The sequence below is a fragment of the Nuphar pumila genome, chromosome 2, assembly GCF_984573655.1.
Source record: "Nuphar pumila chromosome 2, dmNupPumi1.hap1.1, whole genome shotgun sequence".
Taxonomy (NCBI): domain Eukaryota; kingdom Viridiplantae; phylum Streptophyta; class Magnoliopsida; order Nymphaeales; family Nymphaeaceae; genus Nuphar; species Nuphar pumila.
Genome location: NC_143250.1, coordinates 80,937,488 through 80,955,475, shown reverse-complemented (window position 1 = coordinate 80,955,475; position 17,988 = coordinate 80,937,488). Strand labels below are relative to the sequence as shown.

At 40.8% G+C, this 17,988-nt stretch overlaps 1 protein-coding gene across 1 annotated transcript in view; it reads left to right on the top strand.

The window, feature by feature from the left end:
* Window positions 1-7,531: 7,531 nt before the first annotated feature.
* Window positions 7,532-17,988, top strand: part of LOC149845826 (E3 UFM1-protein ligase 1 homolog) — a 154,426-nt gene continuing 143,969 nt past the window's right edge. Inside the window, exons 1-2 of the mRNA XM_089996038.1 lie at window positions 7,532-7,830; window positions 16,248-16,559. Coding sequence (XP_089852164.1) covers window positions 7,657-7,830; window positions 16,248-16,559 — 486 coding nt within the window. The 5' untranslated portion in view covers window positions 7,532-7,656. The remainder of the gene's footprint in view (window positions 7,831-16,247; window positions 16,560-17,988) is intronic.

Below are 17,988 nucleotides of genomic sequence, written 5' to 3'. Positions count from 1 at the left end.
TCGCCTTGAGATTCATTTTTCAAAAAACCCAGTGCTTGTTTCTTCAATTGACAAAAAAATGAGATTTGCAACATAAATCGAGTTTAGGGTTGCTTTGGGTACCCCAAATTTATGTTTGCTACATACAAAATATTTTTCAAAAGATACTTTGTCAGCATAAAACCAAAATATATGACATATTGTCAACCTCAAAGCATCCACAATTCTCCTCTTGTTCCCCTTCAGTTATAAACATTTGTTGTGACCAATCAATGTTAAAAACATAGTTTTGTTAGTCGATAATAAAACAAAAAAAATATTAGTTTTCAAACTCACAAAAAAACAAGGGATAAGGTAAAGGGTCTTTGGCAGATTCTCTCTTTTTTCAATGTTTCGGTTATGGGTATTTTAGAGTCTTTTTATGAATCTTTCTAAATGCTACATATATGATATATTCATGTTAGATTAATTTGAGTATACATACAAATATAGCAAAATAACAAACAAACAAACAAACGTGCAAACCTAACACTTATGCCACTTGCCATCAAAGTACCTTCATACAATTCATAATCTTTCAACTTATTTTGACTTTCCTCATCAACATGATCTCATCAATATTTAAAATTGAATATAAACACATATATGTTAGAACTGCTATTTGAAATTGAATATAAACACATAAACATGACTCGGGACATTTATAGGTACTTTAGGCACCACAATTGTTTCTTTGCTTGGGGACTGAAGATGAGGGTTTGAATGACTTTATGCAGCCAAATTTTCTTTTTGGTTTATAAGTATTCATCGTGAACTACTTAATATATATATATATATAGAGAGAGAAGATATAAGATATTGGAGTAATTCATTAAAAAAGACTATATAAATACAAAACAAATATTAAACAACTCCTAACGAATACAGATTTTGCAAACTATCAATACTCTAACAAATTGTTATTTATACTTCTTTCCGCCAGTTATTTGTGCTTCCACAAACCATTTATACAGATTTGTGAGCAATGGTGAATATATACGATTTTAAAATAATTGTGCAAATTTCTTAACTTACTATATTGCAAACATTCTTATGTATGCAAGTCGTGCTATGAATTGAATTGTATAGCTTGAACTCCATCGCCTTGAGATTCATTTTTCAAAAAACCCAGTGCTTGTTTCTTCAATTGACAAAAAAATGAGATTTGCAACATAAATCGAGTTTAGGGTTGCTTTGGGTACCCCAAATTTATGTTTGCTACATACAAAATATTTTTCAAAAGATACTTTGTCAGCATAAAACCAAAATATATGACATATTGTCAACCTCAAAGCATCCACAATTCTCCTCTTGTTCCCCTTCAGTTATAAACATTTGTTGTGACCAATCAATGTTAAAAACATAGTTTTTGTTAGTCGATAATAAAACAAAAAAAATATTAGTTTTCAAACTCACAAAAAAACAAGGGATAAGGTAAAGGGTCTTTGGCAGATTCTCTCTTTTTTCAATGTTTTGGTTATGGGTATTTTAGAGTCTTTTTATGAATCTTTCTAAATGCTACATATATGATATATTCATGTTAGATTAATTTGAATATACATACAAATATAGCAAAATAACAAACAAACAAACAAACGTGCAAACCTAACACTTATGCCACTTGCCATCAAAGTACCTTCATACAATTCATAATCTTTCAACTTATTTTGACTTTCCTCATCAACATGATCTCATCAATATTTAAAATTGAATATAAACACATATATGTTAGAACTGCTATTTGAAATTGAATATAAACACATAAACATGACTCGGGACATTTATAGGTACTTTAGGCACCACAATTGTTTCTTTGCTTGGGGACTGAAGATGAGGGTTTGAATGACTTTATGCAGCCAAATTTTCTTTTTGGTTTATAAGTATTCATCGTGAACTACTTAATATATATATATATATAGAGAGAGAGAAGATATAAGATATTGGAGTAATTCATTAAAAAAGACTATATAAATACAAAACAAATATTAAACAACTCCTAACGAATACAGATTTTGCAAACTATCAATACTCTAACAAATTGTTATTTATACTTCTTTCTGCCAGTTATTTGTGCTTCCACAAACCATTTATACAGATTTGTGAGCAATGGTGAATATATACGATTTTAAATTAATTGTGCAAATTTCTTATGTTCTTTTTATACATACAAAATTTGCAAAAGTTTAAACTTGAAATACTTAAAGAACAATGACAAAACTCATAATTTACATCTTTAAAGTTACCAAGGTTTTTAAGGACTACTAAAGATCTCCAGCTACGATCATCAATGAAACAATAATGTAGGCCATCATTAACTGCCTACGTAGAAAACCATCAGTATGCATTAGACCAATATAGTCAACCCTAGCCCCATTATACCAAAACAAAAATATTGAAAATTAAATAAATCACTTACAACACACACACAGGTATATGTATATATATAAAATCTGAACATAGTAAACCCTAAACAATAAATCACATAAAAATATTAAAAAAAATATAGGATAAGCAAACAACCACACACAAATATGCATGGGCCTAGATGATGCTCATTTGTACAAATAAAAGAAAAGTTTAAAATAAAAACAAAATAAAATAAAATAAAATAATATATATATATTGTTTGTATGAAACCTACCTTTCGACTTAACCAGGGTTGCCACCTTGTAGAAATGCAACAATGAAGTGCCATAATTGAATCATCGAAAAAAAGTAGCCAAAAGTAGTTTACTAGAAAACTTGCCAGATTTTTTTGTGGAAAATCAAGCAAATTTGGAACCACAAAGAAACCCTAAAAATACAAAAATAGCCCTGGGTGTAGATATTCATTTTTTATACCATGAAAAACCAGAAACATGAAGTCACATTCTATATGTACCAAATACATGCGATTTTACAAAGGTATTTGCGAAGTTATGATCGTAAGGCGGTTCATGAAACTTGTTTTTAAACGCTTTGTAAAGACCATAAAAAAAAAGGTGTGAACCTATATTTAAGTGACAGTTAAATAAAAGAGAAAGGAGGTTCACAAAATATCCCATGACTTTAGTATAAAATATGTAATTTTACTAAGCTATTTATGATTTTACGATTAACAAAGAAGACCACATAAATAATATATTGTTTTGCACGCTTCTTGAGGAACACAAAAACAAAAAACGTGGAGAACTTTTTTTAAGTTAGAGTTTGTGATACCTGATGAGCAGACTGATATGCCATGCAAACTTCATGAGTTTCGCACATGCAAAGAGTAAAAAGGTCATAACAAAGTTAGCTATTTATGGTTTTGGTCATCTGGCAAATTTTGGCAAATTGTGAGGTTTTTAGGAAAACATGCCATCATTTTCCGTTTACCCACTGGGGTATTGCTCATGTCAACATTACCAAAAAATGATTTTTCTTTTTTCTTTTTTTTTTGTAGTTTTCATGAAACTAACTTTACAAATGTAATATATATGTCTAGGTTAGTGAAGGTCGGGTCTTAGTTAGTCTGATTACATTGTGTAAGAACGATTTTACGAGCCTTGGAAAATCAATGGCTTACAATGTGCACTATTTTCTCGCACTCACAAAATCATGTTTTTTTCATCTAAAACAACAATCCAAAAGCTGATTCTTCGCGTTTGTACCATGATGAATCCACCCATGAGGTTGGATTGGGTCAATACGACCCACACATATGATTTCCAGTAATTTGGACGGTCAGGTAGACATTAGAAAATGTTAACCCATATATATATATATATATATATATATATATATATATATATATATATCGGGTCAAGTATGTGATTCAAAAACTGGATCCATCTTGGATCTCATCTAATATTTTGCAATTTATAATTTTTTGTTATAAAAACCTATGCATTCAAGGAAATGAATGATGAATGCTGTGAGTATAAGATAACTTTGCAACCTGGCCCGACTTGCCCAAATTAGGCCCATGGCCCAACGAGTCGGTTATAAGCTTTGTATTAGACCCGAGCCTAGCCTGAACTTGGCCTAAGCATGACCCGGATGGTCAATGGTTCGAGTTTGATTTGGCCAGGCCCATCAACGGCCTGGTCAAGCCTGTCCACAAAACGGGCATGGCCAGCCCAGCCTGCCCATTGTCCAGTCCTACATCTTATATATTTTCTGTAACTATTTAAATTATGTGAATCAAATAACCATAAAATCACAAATCCTTATAATAAGAAAATCATTATCGCATAGCTTGTTTATCCAAATTCAGGGGGGAACTTTAAATTTCTTTGGTATTATAGTGCATCTGAGCCTTCCAAGGCGATATGGTTTTCCCATGTCTTCTCGAAATGTCTGCACACCAATTCCCCTAGTTAACTTTTGAGTAGAGATAGTTATAAAGGGTGCGTTTGGATTACTTGAAATTAGGATCCAACAATCGAAAAACCAATTCAGTTCAAAGTTTTGAAGTCCTAGCTTCGAAGTTTTAGGCTGTCGGTAGAACGACCATAGGTATGACAGACTGAGCCAGTGCAACCAGGTCTTGGTGGTGTTGCGGTTTCTCCAGCTTATAAATCCAAACGAAATTGGCTCAAACCTTGCAACCAGGGCTCTGCTCTTGCATGAAGTAGCCCCCCTTTGCCCAATAGGGAGTACCAATGTTGTCAGTATCCCGTGCATATCGGCCTATATCGACCGATACATATGGTATCTGTAAAAAATTGATACCTTTCACTCCTGAATTGACTATTTTTTCATAAATATAAAAACACTTAAATTTGTTTTTTAATACTATCTTAATGACTTTAATACATGTAACATATCTTAATGGCTTAATGATTTTAATTTATTTTTTAATACTATCTTAATGTTTTTTAATACAATCTTAATGGCTTTAATTAATATTTTTAATTATTTTTTACAGATTCAAAACGATTCACTTGAGTATCGGTATCGGCCGATTCACCTGAATCATTGGCCAATCGATTGAGGGCCCATATGTACTGACAACTACGGGTGGCAATCGGGTTGGGTTGGCGGGTAAGAATACCTCAACACGAACCAGACCCATTTATTAAACGGGTCGGATGTGGCAAACACGAACAAAACCCATTCATTAAACGGGTAAACCGACATGACACGGTTAACTCGCTTAATAAACGGGTCGGGTCGATACGACACAATTACACGACACGATGACCCATTTATTAAACATGTCGACCCGATAACAGGATCCCGGCCAGCACCTGAACGCTGCCCCTGCACTTCAGGATAGCCTTGCGTCCATCAGCGCACCTTGAGAGCAGGCTGAGCACCTTGATGGGGCACTCCATCGACTCCTCTGCAGCAGCCACCGCTAGCAAAATGGGTATGACGCCAACATCGACCGCCCACCGCTTGTTGTCCGGGAATGAACAGAGCGTCGTGGCCGCTTCCCTTTTCCCTCTTCGAATTCCCATCCCTGAGGAGCTCTACCAACACCCCGATTGTGCCTGGGTACCCATCGATCGTCCCCTTGTTCACCTCCACGGTGGCGAGGCTCGTGATGATGGTGGCAGAGAGCGCGCAAGCGGCCTGCGAGCTCGAGTGGAGGGCGAACACGATGGGGCTGACGGTGCCCTCGGCCATGAGCCCCACCTTGTTGTTGTCGTCGTCGTCGAGGGAGAGGTTGAAGAGGACAGAGAGGGCGACGTCCTGGAGGAGGGGGTCCGCGATGCAAAGGAGCACGACGTAGGTCCCGCCGGACTCCGTGAGGAGCTGCCGGAAGTTGCCATCGTATTTGGAGGGGCAGAGGAGGAGGGAGAGGGCGTCGAGCTTGGAAGAGTGAGGGGAGTCGGGCGAGTTGAGCGTGGAGACCAACTGTTTGACCTTTTGTCTCTGAGATGCCACCGTGGATGATTGGTGGGCGGCAGCGGCGACCGTTGTTGGGGTTGTGGGGAGGGTTCAAGAGAGGGGGATGTGGTGGGCTTGGGCAAAGTAGGAGATGGGGGAGCGGAGGGCGTAGTTGGGGATGAGGGACAGGCAGGGAGAGGGGTCTGGGTGATAGGGCACGTTCGGTGGCCGGTGTCGAGCCACCGCTGGATGGAGGAGGGATGAATGTGTAGCCGGAGGAGAGGATGATGGGTTCGTGTAAACGGGTTGACCAGCCTGCCTAACCCGTTTATTAAATGGGTTGGCGGGTTGGCATACCCCTAACACGAACCCGGCCCGTTTAATAAATGGGTTAGGCGGGTCAACCCGTTTATGATACGAACCCGTTTAAGCCAAACCCTAACTGGCTAAGAAGCGGGTTGGCGGGTCGGGTCAGATTTTGCCACCCCTACGACAACAGTGGGTCCATCTTCGCCTCAAGGTACACATGAGTTTTTTCTAACTAGAGTAGGGATGGCAGTGGACCGGGGCGGGGCGGGGGACAAGGTCTCCACCCCCGCCCCGTCTCTAAAATGTAACCTTCATCCCCGGTCCACCGCCGTGACGGGGGAGACTTTGGAGCTCCACCCCCGCCCCGTCTCAACATTCTAATCCCCACCCCACCCCCGCCCCGTCTCAACATTCTAATCCCCACCCCACCCCCGCCCCGTTCCGTCCCCATCCCGTCGCGTCCCCGTTTCAACCGAATCACGTAGTCAACACAAATCTACTGTACACAACAGATACAAAACTCAACCACAGACCCGTAACAAGACGATACAAAACCGATAAACGATATTTTAAAAACCCTAATTCCGCTATAAGAGTTCTGGCACAGATCGACTTAGAAAGAACGAAACGATATCACAAGCCTAAGAGAAGCGAAGCAAAGAAACAGGAAGACGGTGAGGAGAGGGCTCAGCGACGACGCTGCTCCGACGATGCAAGGCCACAGACGGGGAAAGAAAAAAGAAAAAAGGGAGGAGATGGCACCACAGAGGAGGCTCACGGCAGTGGCACAAGGCAGCGGCAGAGATGGAAGGAGGGAGAGATCGTGTCGGCCAACGGTGGTCAGTGTCGGCAAACGATGGTCGGTGTCGGCCAACGGTGGTCGGCGACGGCCCGACTCCAATGATAATGCAGATGGGGAAGGGGAAGAGGCGACGACCCGGCTCGGCGGCTCCAGGGTTAGGAAATTAGGGAAGGGAGTTAGGGTTAGTAAACAGTAAGAAAAATATAAAGGGTTGGGGGCGGGGGCGGGACGGGGATGATGCGGGGCGGGGCAGGGATGGGGATGGGCCGGGGGCGGGGTGGGGATGTGCCGGGGCGGGGATGGGTGGGGGCGGGGGAACGTGCCAGTCCATCCCCGCCTCCACCCCCGGACGGGGATGGATTTTAACCTTCGTCCCCGCCTCCATCCCCGTTTCATACCCTCCATCCCCGGTCCAAACGGGGCGAGGCGGGGCGGGGCCCCGCTTTCCCCCGGTCCACTGCCATCCCTAAACTAGAGGCTACCGTCTCAGTGAAAAATATAGGAGGTATTTTACAAACATCTCGATATTTATAAACAAAACGAAATAATCCGCCTACCCCCGCAGTTTCCAAAATAAAACGGGGGAAACTCCACCAGAGGAAAAGAAATCCAGCCGTCGTGTCTCGATGCGTTTCGGTCGAACGCACGAGAATACCACCGGCTTGTGATCTCGATCGTCTGCACGAAGAAAGACCAGGCGATCGTGGTTGTGAGAGATCAGAAAGAGGATGGATCAGGAACTGTTGGAGTTGCAGAGGCAGTTCGAAGCGGCGCAGCAGGCGAAGTCGAGCGTGAGGCTGTCGGAGAGGAACGTGGTGGAGCTGGTTACCAAGCTCCAGGAGCTCCGCATCATCGACTTCGACCTCCTCCACACCTCCTCCGGCAAGGAATACATCACTCTGGTACTCTCCCCTCTTTGCTCGTTCGGTTATCTTTACAGTCGCGTTTTTAGTTTTTTTTCTTGCTGCCCGTGTTATTTGCTATCGTCATTTTTTTTATCGCATCGGTTGCGTACAATGCCGAACCCGGCGGGTTCCTCTCGAATCACGTCGGCTTGCAGAAAGAATTCGAGGGTTTGGGCTTTTAGAGTTTCCGTTCTCTTTGTGGAATTCGCGATGTTTTTGTGTGTCATCTGTAAACGTTGTGTTTTTAAGCGGTTCTGTATGAGAGGGGCTTCGTGCTGCTTTCAGAATTTAGGGTATTGATGACGAGAAGTGAAGATGTTGTGGGAAAATTATTTGGTGGATAGTGGGGGGACGGATTATCTATCTAGAAACATTGAATTCTATTTCGTAGAATCAGTCGACATTAATGGTGTTAATTGTTTGTGATGGTTGCATCCCTTGATTGATTTCTGGCTGTTGGAAATATCTACATGCTTTGGTCTTTTAGAGCCATAATTATGATCGCATGAGTACCCATCTCTTTTATAGGCATGCCCATGCTAGCCATAGGCCATCTTCTCTTCTAACTAGTCAAGATGCAATTACATTCTGAACTACATGTTAAAATTGCGCGGTAAGCCTATCGGCAAACAGCTGCTGTTATAAAAAAAGAGGCAAACAGAACATGACCTTGTTGGGATCGGCTGGGGGTTTTCCGGCGAGGCCTCAATCGGCATCCCTTTATGGCGGTGGCCCTGCATAAAACAAAAACAGAAAAGCAGAGCGTACCTGATCCGGCCATTGCTGAGCTGCGGTGGTTACCGAAAAAGGGAGGTCGCCGGAAAATTTCTCTGCTCAGCCGGACTGCTGCCCTCCACGAGCCCAGGCTTCCGGATGCAGTCGATGAGTAGACCCGTATTTCCCTTTCCTCTTTCACTTGACCTGGGTCGCTCATGATACCCAGTCTTTATAAAGCATACGGTGGGAACGGTTTGCGTAACCGTTCCCCCTTATCGTATGCACATTTATCGGATGGATCATCCCTGATGTGGGGATGTATCCACATCGTGGATAACCACCACGTCAATCGTGGTGGTTAATCCAACATTCTCCCACTTGATCCGACGATAAATCTTTTAACTAGAAAACCTTATGGGAATAACTTGATGAATAGAGTGACCTTTATAATCTATTCTAAAGGTCCTTAGTTGAATCTCTAATCCTTAGGAGATTGACAACAACCATAATGAGAATAAAAAACTGAAAGTGATCACTTTATTTATATGCATATGTCAAAAAGAGTTTAACAATCCCATCTTCATTACATGTTCGGAATATAATCCCGGTGCTAGCCCTTTAGTAAGAGGATCAACGATCATCTCTTTGGCACCAATATTGACAATATGCACTAAATGATTCTTCGTCCTTTCTTTAATAACAAAATACTTCAATTCCATATGCTTGCATAACGTAGTACTTTTGTTGTTGTTCGAAAAGGACACCGCAACTTCATTATCACAGTAGACCTTCAGTGGCTTCCCAATGGAATCGACCACCTTTAACTGTGATATGAAGTTCTTTAACCATATAGCCTGCGAAGTAGTCTCGTACAATGCAATGAATTCTGCCTCCATGGTGTGGGCAACAGTGGTCGTCTGCTTTCCATTCCTCCAAGAGATCGCTCCCTCAGCAAGTAAGAAGACGTACCCAGTAGTAGACTTTCTACTATCAATGCATCCTCCTAAATCCGCATCTGAGTAGCCAATGATCTCGAGATGATCAACTTTATGATACGTTAACATATAGTCTTTTGTCCTTTGCAAGTACCGCAAGACTTTCTTGGCAGCCTTCCAATGAGGTAAACCTGGGTTAGACTGAAATCTGCCAAGTACCCTTACTGCAAAAGAAATATCTGGTCGAGAACATGTCTGCGCGTACTGCAAGCTGCCAACAACTGATGCATATGGATAAACACTCATCTGTGCTTTGTCAATATCGTTTTGTGGACAATCCTTTAGGCTCAGCTTGTCACTTTTTGATATGGGTGTAGAAGTAGGAGAACAATTCTCCATCCCATATCGCTTTAACACCTTTTCTATATAGGATCTCTGAGAGAGGCCTAGAACACCTTTTGCTCTGTCTCGACGAATCTCTATGCCAAGAACATAAGCAGCCTCATCCATATCTTTCATATCAAAATGTGATGCAAGAAACTGTTTTGTCTCTAAAACTAACTTTATATCGTTGGTTGCAAGTAAGATGTCATCCACATACAACATCAATATAATGAACTTACTCCCACTTTCTTTAAGGTATATACATTGATCAATAATGTTTTCTGTAAACCCGAAAGTCACAATGACTTGGGAAAATTTAATATACCACTGTTCGGGGCCCTGTTTAAGTCCATATATTGATTTGTTAAGCTTACAAACCAAACGATCATTTTTAGAGAAACCAAGAGGTTGTTCCATGTATACCTCTTCATTCAGATCCCCGTTGAGGAATGTTGTTTTCACATCCATCTGATGCAGCTCTAAGTCATAATGAGTTACGAGGGCCAGAATAATCCTCATTGACTCCTTAGTTGAGAAAGGAGAAAATGTCTCATTATAGTCAATGCCCTCTATCTGGGTGAATCCTTTAGCAACCAATCTTGCTTTACGTCTCTCTATGTTACCTTTGGAGTCCTTCTTGGTCTTAAAGACCCATTTACACCCTACGGGCTTTACTCTTTTAGGTAACGTGACAAGATCCCACACTTGATTTTTAGCCATAGAGTCTAACTCTTCTTTCATGGCTTCAATCCAGTGCGAAGATTGTTTGCTTTCAACAGCTTTCATAAAAGTCAATGGGTCATCATCCATATCTATGAAATCACCAGGCTCCTGAAGGTACACCACATAATCAGGATGTATGGCAGATCTCCTAATCCTTGTGGATCTCCAAACAGGTCGTTCCTCAGGCTCAGATTGAACCTGATCATCCTGTTCGTGCTCTTCCGTATTGTCCACAATAGGTTCACTTTGGATTTGTGCATTAACAATCGAATGATCAACCACACCATCATTAGGAATAACAATGTGGTGTCTTTCGATGTTTTCCTTAACAGGTGATGAAACTGGATCCTGTATTTCCTCAAAACCAATGCTTTGAAGTGCACTTAATCCTACTGAACCATCTTCTAGGAATTTAGCCTTATCCGTTTTAACAATCTGTGGTGAGTGAGATGGGCAATAAAACCTGTACCCTTTTGATCTTTCTGGATAACCAATGAAATATCCACTGGTTGTTCTTGGATCAAAAGGCTTTAATGTGGGGGTTATATAGTTTAGCCTCTGCAGGACATACCCATATGTGCATATAAGACAATGATGGTTTTCTACCTGTCCACAACTCGTAAGGAGTTTTAGGCACAGATTTCGTAGGAACCTTATTCAAAATATGCACTGCTGTCCTTAAGGCTTCACCCCACGACTTTATGGGAAGTATTGAATAATTCAACATAGCTCTGACCATTTCTTTAAGCGTACGATTTCTCCTTTCAGCTACACCATTCTCATAGGCACTACCAGGCATGATATATTGAGACACAATGCTTTCCTCTTTAAGAAATCGCGCTAATGGTCCTTCCCTTTGCCCCATCTCAGTAAATCTACCATAATATTCGCCACCTCTATCAAACCTGACTATCTTAATAACCTTATCGGTTTGTTTCTCTACTTCTTTCTTAAATTCTTTAAACATCTGAAAAACATCAGATTTTTCAAAAATCAAGTAGAGATACATATACCGGAAATAATCATCAATAAATGTGACAAAATATTTTTCGCCTGTGTAATAGGGAGAAAACGGTCCACATACATCCGTATGGACTATTTCTAATATCTCACTACTGCGTTTGACACCCTCTTTATATGTGTTTGTATGCTTAGCCTTTATGCAATCAACACATGGGTCATTGTCAGTAAAATCTAGAGATTGCAAAATCCCTTCATTTACCAGTCTCTTTATTCTTTTTTCAGAGATATGACCCAACCTTCGATGCCAAAGCATGTAAGATTTATCATCTGTCATGCTACGTTTATTTCCAACCAATGCGTATTCAGAAGTCAAAGACTCCTGAGTTTGGATCTTCACATTCAATCTATATAAATCATCATAAACTGATGCAGAACCAATTTCAATTGAATTTCTGAATATGAACAATTTGGAATTTTTAAACTTAAAACAATATCTAAATTAATCCAACTTTGAAATTGAAATTAAGTTTCTACTATACAATGAAATATAAAAGACATCATGAAGATCTAAAACTACGCCTGTATTCAGAGTAATCCTGCAGGTTTCAACATCCTTCATATGTGAACGCATCTTGTTTCCCGAATAGATGCTTTTCTCATGCATTGTTGGTTCCCTTCTGCTCAGGAACAACTGTAGACAGTTGGAAATATGAACAGTAGCACCAGAATCAATCCACCAACTATTTTCAGGAATATGTAATAAATTACATTCATGAGAAACTAATGACAAATTACCTCTCTTTTCCAACCACTTATTGTACTTTATGCAATATGCCTTTATGTGTCCCTTCTTCTTGCAAAAGAAGCACTTTATGGGAGCAAAGTTGGATTGCTTATCTTGGGATGACTTATCCCGAGTTGGCTTCTTCCTAGCATTTCTCTTGAATGCATTCTTCCTTGATCCTAACTTGAACGTATGAGAAGCCATATGTGCACTCTGCACTTTCTCACCTTTTATCCTCTCTTCTTCTTCAACACACTTGGACATGAGTTTATTAAATGTTCATTCATCATTATGTGTGTTGTACGAGATTTTGAAAGGTCCGTATTTCAAGGGTAAGGATGTTAGGACTAAATGCACTAGGAAAGAATCAGAGATGGTGAGCTTCATGTCATTCAGCTGATATGCTATGTTCCTCATCTCCAAAATGTGCTGGTGAATGTTTCCCCCTCTAGTATATTTCATAGATATGAGTTTTGACATCAGGGTACTGACTCTGGCTTTGTTTGAACTTACAAACTGTGCCTCAATGGCATTCATGAATTCCCTGACTGTTCTGCATTGTGGGATAGCACTTCGAATGTTCTTAGCTACTTTAGATTGCAAAAGCAACAAGCTAAGTCTATTCGAGCGCTCCCACTTCTCAAAAGCAATCTTTTGATCAACAGTACTCTGATCAGTGAGGGCAGCGGGTTCATCTATCCTTAGGGCCAGATCTAGATCCATATACCCTAATGCAAATAAAATAGTTTCTTTCCAATCACTAAAATTAGATCCATCTAGAAAAGGTCGTTTATCGTTTCATGAATATAAGTACAACATTAATATTGACTAAAACCATATGATAGTACAACATTTTGATAACATACGTGTATTCAGTCACTTTGGTGACATGAATACACTAAGTTATCTGACTATCCTTAATGCCAATATTATATATAAAATAATATCTTAAAATAGTCCGTAAACCGAATGGACTAGACATATGACTCTCAAAATGGTTCTAAAACTGAATGAACCTGTCATATGTTTCACGAACCGGTCTTAAAGCACTCTGAACCGGTCTGAAACAGCCCCGAACCGGTCATCCAAGGGCCCAAATCGGTTCTGAACCTTATGAACCGGGTCAAGTATGAACAAAAGTTTATAAAAACCCTATAACCGTATGCCAAAATTCCTGTATTTTCTTATATTTAAGAAACAAGGTCTTAGCATCTCGGAACCGGTGAGAAACTGGAAGGAACCGGCCAAAAACGGTTCCGAACCGGTCCCATAAAGGAGCTGAGTCAGTCCTTGATCCGGTTCAGGCCAAATAGTGCCTAAACCCTTCTGGATCTGGGTCAGACCCGGTATGATCTGGATCCGGGTCGAACTCGGTATTAACCGGATCCGGGTCGAACTCGGTATTAACCGGATCCGGGTCGAACTCGGTATTAACCGGATCCGGGTTGGACCTGGTATGGACCGGATCCGGGTCGGACCCGGTATGGACCGGATCCGGGTCGGACCCGGTATGGACCGGATCCGGGTCGGACCCGATATGGACCGGATCCGGGTCGGACCTGGTATGGACCGGATCCGGGTCGGACCCGATATGGACCGGATCCGGGTCGGACCCGGTACATACCAGATCCGGGTCTTACTCGGTTGCTACCATATCCGGGTCTGACCCAGAGGCTTCTTGATCCAGGTCGGACTCGGTACATACCGGATCCGATAAAAGGATCCCGATATTAAACCGTGAAACACGAAATAGGGTTAAACCCTATTTCGTAGTTTCACTCACAGTATTGCAGAGGGTGACGGCCGCCGCCGCCTGCCGGCGACCAACGTCGCCGCCTGCCGGCGATCAACCCCGGTGCCTGTCGGCGATCAACCCCGGCGACCAATGCTGCCTGCTGATGGCGCCTCTTCTCCGACGAAAGCAGCCATCCGCCGGCCAAAAACACAGAAGCCTTCAGAAATCCGGCGACTCAATAGTCGCTGGCGACGACTCCTGCAGCCTTCTAATGGCGGATGGAGAAGGAAACGTCGGCGGGGTCCTCGCCGACAGAAAACCCCAAAAAACAGAGGTAAGATAGTTTTTTTTTAATCAGTCTGTCGCCCAACAACGACAGTTGCCGGTGCTGGCGACAGGCGCCGGTGACCAGCAGCAGCGTCACCCCACGGTGACCTGCTTTGCTGGTCGACCCAGAGCACACCCCGCAGCGGAAGCAGGCCCATAACCCAATGCCGGGGTCGGCTGAGGGTTTTCCGGCGAGGCCTCAATCGACATCCCTGTATGGCGGTGGCCCTGCATAAAACAAAAACAGAAAAGTAGAGCGTACCTGATCCGGCCATTGCTGAGCTGCGGTGGTTACCGGAAAAGGGAGGTCGCCGGAAAATTTCTCTTCTCAGCCGGACTGCTGCCCTCCACGAGCCCAGGCTTCCGGATGCAGTCGGTGAGTAGACCCGTATTTCCCTTTCCTCTTTCACTTGACCTGGGTCGCTCATGATACCCAGTCTTTATAAAGCATACAGTGGGAACGGTTTCGTAACCGTTCCCCCTTATCGTATGCACATTTATCGGATGGATCATCCCTGATGTGGGGATGTATCCACATCGTGGATAACCACCACATCAATCGTGGTGGTTAATCCAACAGACCTAAGATGTTGATTGCAGCAAAGAAGACAATTTGACCAAGACGAAATGGCATGCGGGTGTGAGGAAACAAGTTCAACTTGGTTTTGGATCCCAAATTTTGGAAGATCGAAAAGCGTTGTTCACTCTTTAGTTGGAGAAGCTCTTACTAGTTAGTGGACCTGCTTCCATGGAAAGAAAGGAACCAAAATATCCTCCAGAGTAGTCGAGTTAGCAAGTTCTAAGTTACGAGAATTGTCTTGCTCATGGTTGCTTGGTCATCTATCAGTGAACTGCGTAATGTCCTACAAATGAAGTTTTAGGAAATATAGCGCCAAGTGCCCTTCCTCAGATCAAAGTTTTTGTGAGTTTTATGACATGGATTTTTGTAAATCTCACTCAGTAATAGAGCACATCTGTCACTATTGCCATTTGGTATCTTTTTTTCTCTTTTTAATTTTCTTCGACTGCTTGTACAATGTTCTGTTTCAATTTGCCTGCTGCATTGAACAAGTTTTCAAGAAATGGTTGAACAGGGTCTTTCTTGCTATTTTGCTTTGAAGAAATAATGATCTATATCACACTCCATGATATGTTTGAATTCCCTTTTTACTTTAACTGTTTAAATCATTTTTTTATAATAGTGCTCAATGTTACTGGTGAAATCTTGATTATGTTTATTACTTGAGCAGCATATGCTTCATCCTTTTTTTTTAATAAATTTACAAACCTACTTATGTGAAGAGGCATATAAAATGCCAGAATCCTGTGAGTGTAACACTGATGCTCTGTGATGTCATTGAAATTGTCATATGACCTAATTATCTTGCAATTATATGTATGGTTGTGGAATTGATCTCTCTTTGGTTAATTGTGTAGCATGAAATCCTGTTAACTGCATCTTGCGCTTGCATATTCTTATATGTGATCTCAGTCTCGATAAGTGCCTGTGAGTGTTTGTCAGCTTCAAAATTAGGGGCTTTTCTTTTGTTTTTTTTCTCTTTTTTAGATGGAAGGCAAGACTTTTCAAGGGGTCCTTGTTTTTCTGTTTTATACTTCCTTTCCCATATTGTCCAGCTGGACAAATCAATGAAAAATGCAATACCTTTTTTCCTTTTCATGTGGATTCTGCTCAGGGAAAGCTAAGCCTACATACTTTCAGATATGATTTTGCACCTATAACCTGGATCTGTGATAGTTGGGTAGTTTTTCTTGTGTATATGCCTCCTTCGGGCATTGATGTCACAAAATAGATGACTTTATGAATTCTCTTTGAATTGTGCACCAGGACCAACTGAAGTTAGAGATGGAGTCTGAAATTAAAAAATTGAGACGTATTTCTCTGATCGAGCTTGCAGACATCATTGGTGTGGATTTGTTCCATGTCGAAAGGCAAGCTCAGGAAATTGTTGCAAATAGTGAAGAACTCATGCTTATACAGGGGGAGATAATATCAGAATCATATTGGGATACTGTAGCTGAAGAAATCAATGAAAGGCTCCAGGAGTGCAGTCAGATTGCATTAGCAGAGCTTGCAGCTCAGTTACATGTTAGCTCAGAGCTGATAGCCAGTGTACTGGAACCTCGGCTTGGAAAAATTGTAAGTGTAGCTTTTACATCTTTTTGAATCTTTAAGCAGTATAAGCACAAGGGTTATAGTTGTCTGTCTTGGTAAACATTTCTATGTCTTTTGACATTTCCTCATGTTACTTAATACTTAGTCATTTTCTCATTTCTGTTTTTCTTGGCTTGTTTTCTATTCCTTCTATATGCTTGAACTCCATGCACATCTGCTGGTGTCATTCGTCAGTTCTAGTTCTTGGCTCCTATCAACGACAGTTGTGGTTGCTCCTGCCGTTCTTTCCAGTAATATATATTATAATTGTCATGCTCCTAGGAGCAAGCATCTAACTACAATCAGTCAGGAATAGTGCCTAACATGTATTTTCTCTCTCTCTCTCTATATATATATATATATGTATGTACGAGTGATTGGTTCCTCCTAACGCAGGAGGGTGTGGACAGTCCTAATTCTCACTTTTTAATTCTTTTTTTTTGGAATCTAACCTTACAGATATCATCTATATGGTTTGTTTAGTAGGAATGGACTTTTGGATTATCTGATTATCACATGTGAGCAGATTTTTATAAGGCTTCAAAAATTGGACTAAGAATTTTTATAAATATAAAAACTCTTAATATCACATTTTTTTAATAAAAAAAACACAATCCAATTGTTGATTCTTACCATATGGATCATGCTAAACACATCTGTGGGGTCATTTATCAAACATGGCTTGAAACATAAAAATCAGCACTGTCCACACCAAGGTTACCAGAATATGCAGCTGAGCAGAAAACAAAATGAAAGCGGAAGCGAGATATTTTAAAATTTATAAGTAGGAAGCGAGAATTCAATTTAAAAGCGAAATAGCAATACAAGAGGAAGTGATATGGGATAAAATGGGAAGCAAAACACAAATCAAAAGAGAAAGAAATAAAAACTAAAATAAAAATTATTATTCTTCAATTTTGTGATTTCGTAGTGTAAAAATTAAATTCTTCTCAAAATCTAAAATTGATGGTTGCAAATTTAAAGAAAGTACACGAGAAGGGAGTGGAAAGTGTGAAAGGAAGCACATGAAAAACGTAAAAGAAGCGCTAGAGAAGCATATAAAAATCACGTAGGGGAGCATGGAAGAAATGCGTGAGAAGCATAGAAGCTTGAGAGAATCGAGATTCCTATCAAGTTTCGGAAGCGAGGAGTTTCATGCTTCCGAAGCGAGTTTCGGGGAAGCGTGTTTCCCACCTATCTATATGAAGCTTTCGCTAAATCTGGTCCACACCATATGAACAGTTAGTATGAACAAATTTTCCATATATATATATATACACCATATTTGCTACTGATGCTTGTAGGTACAAATGCCACATTTTTTAAAATCTTTTCTGGTTGTTTTTCATTAAACTAACCTTACAGATGTGATATGTATGTTTTTCTTAGTAGGAATCCGCTTTTAGATTGTCCG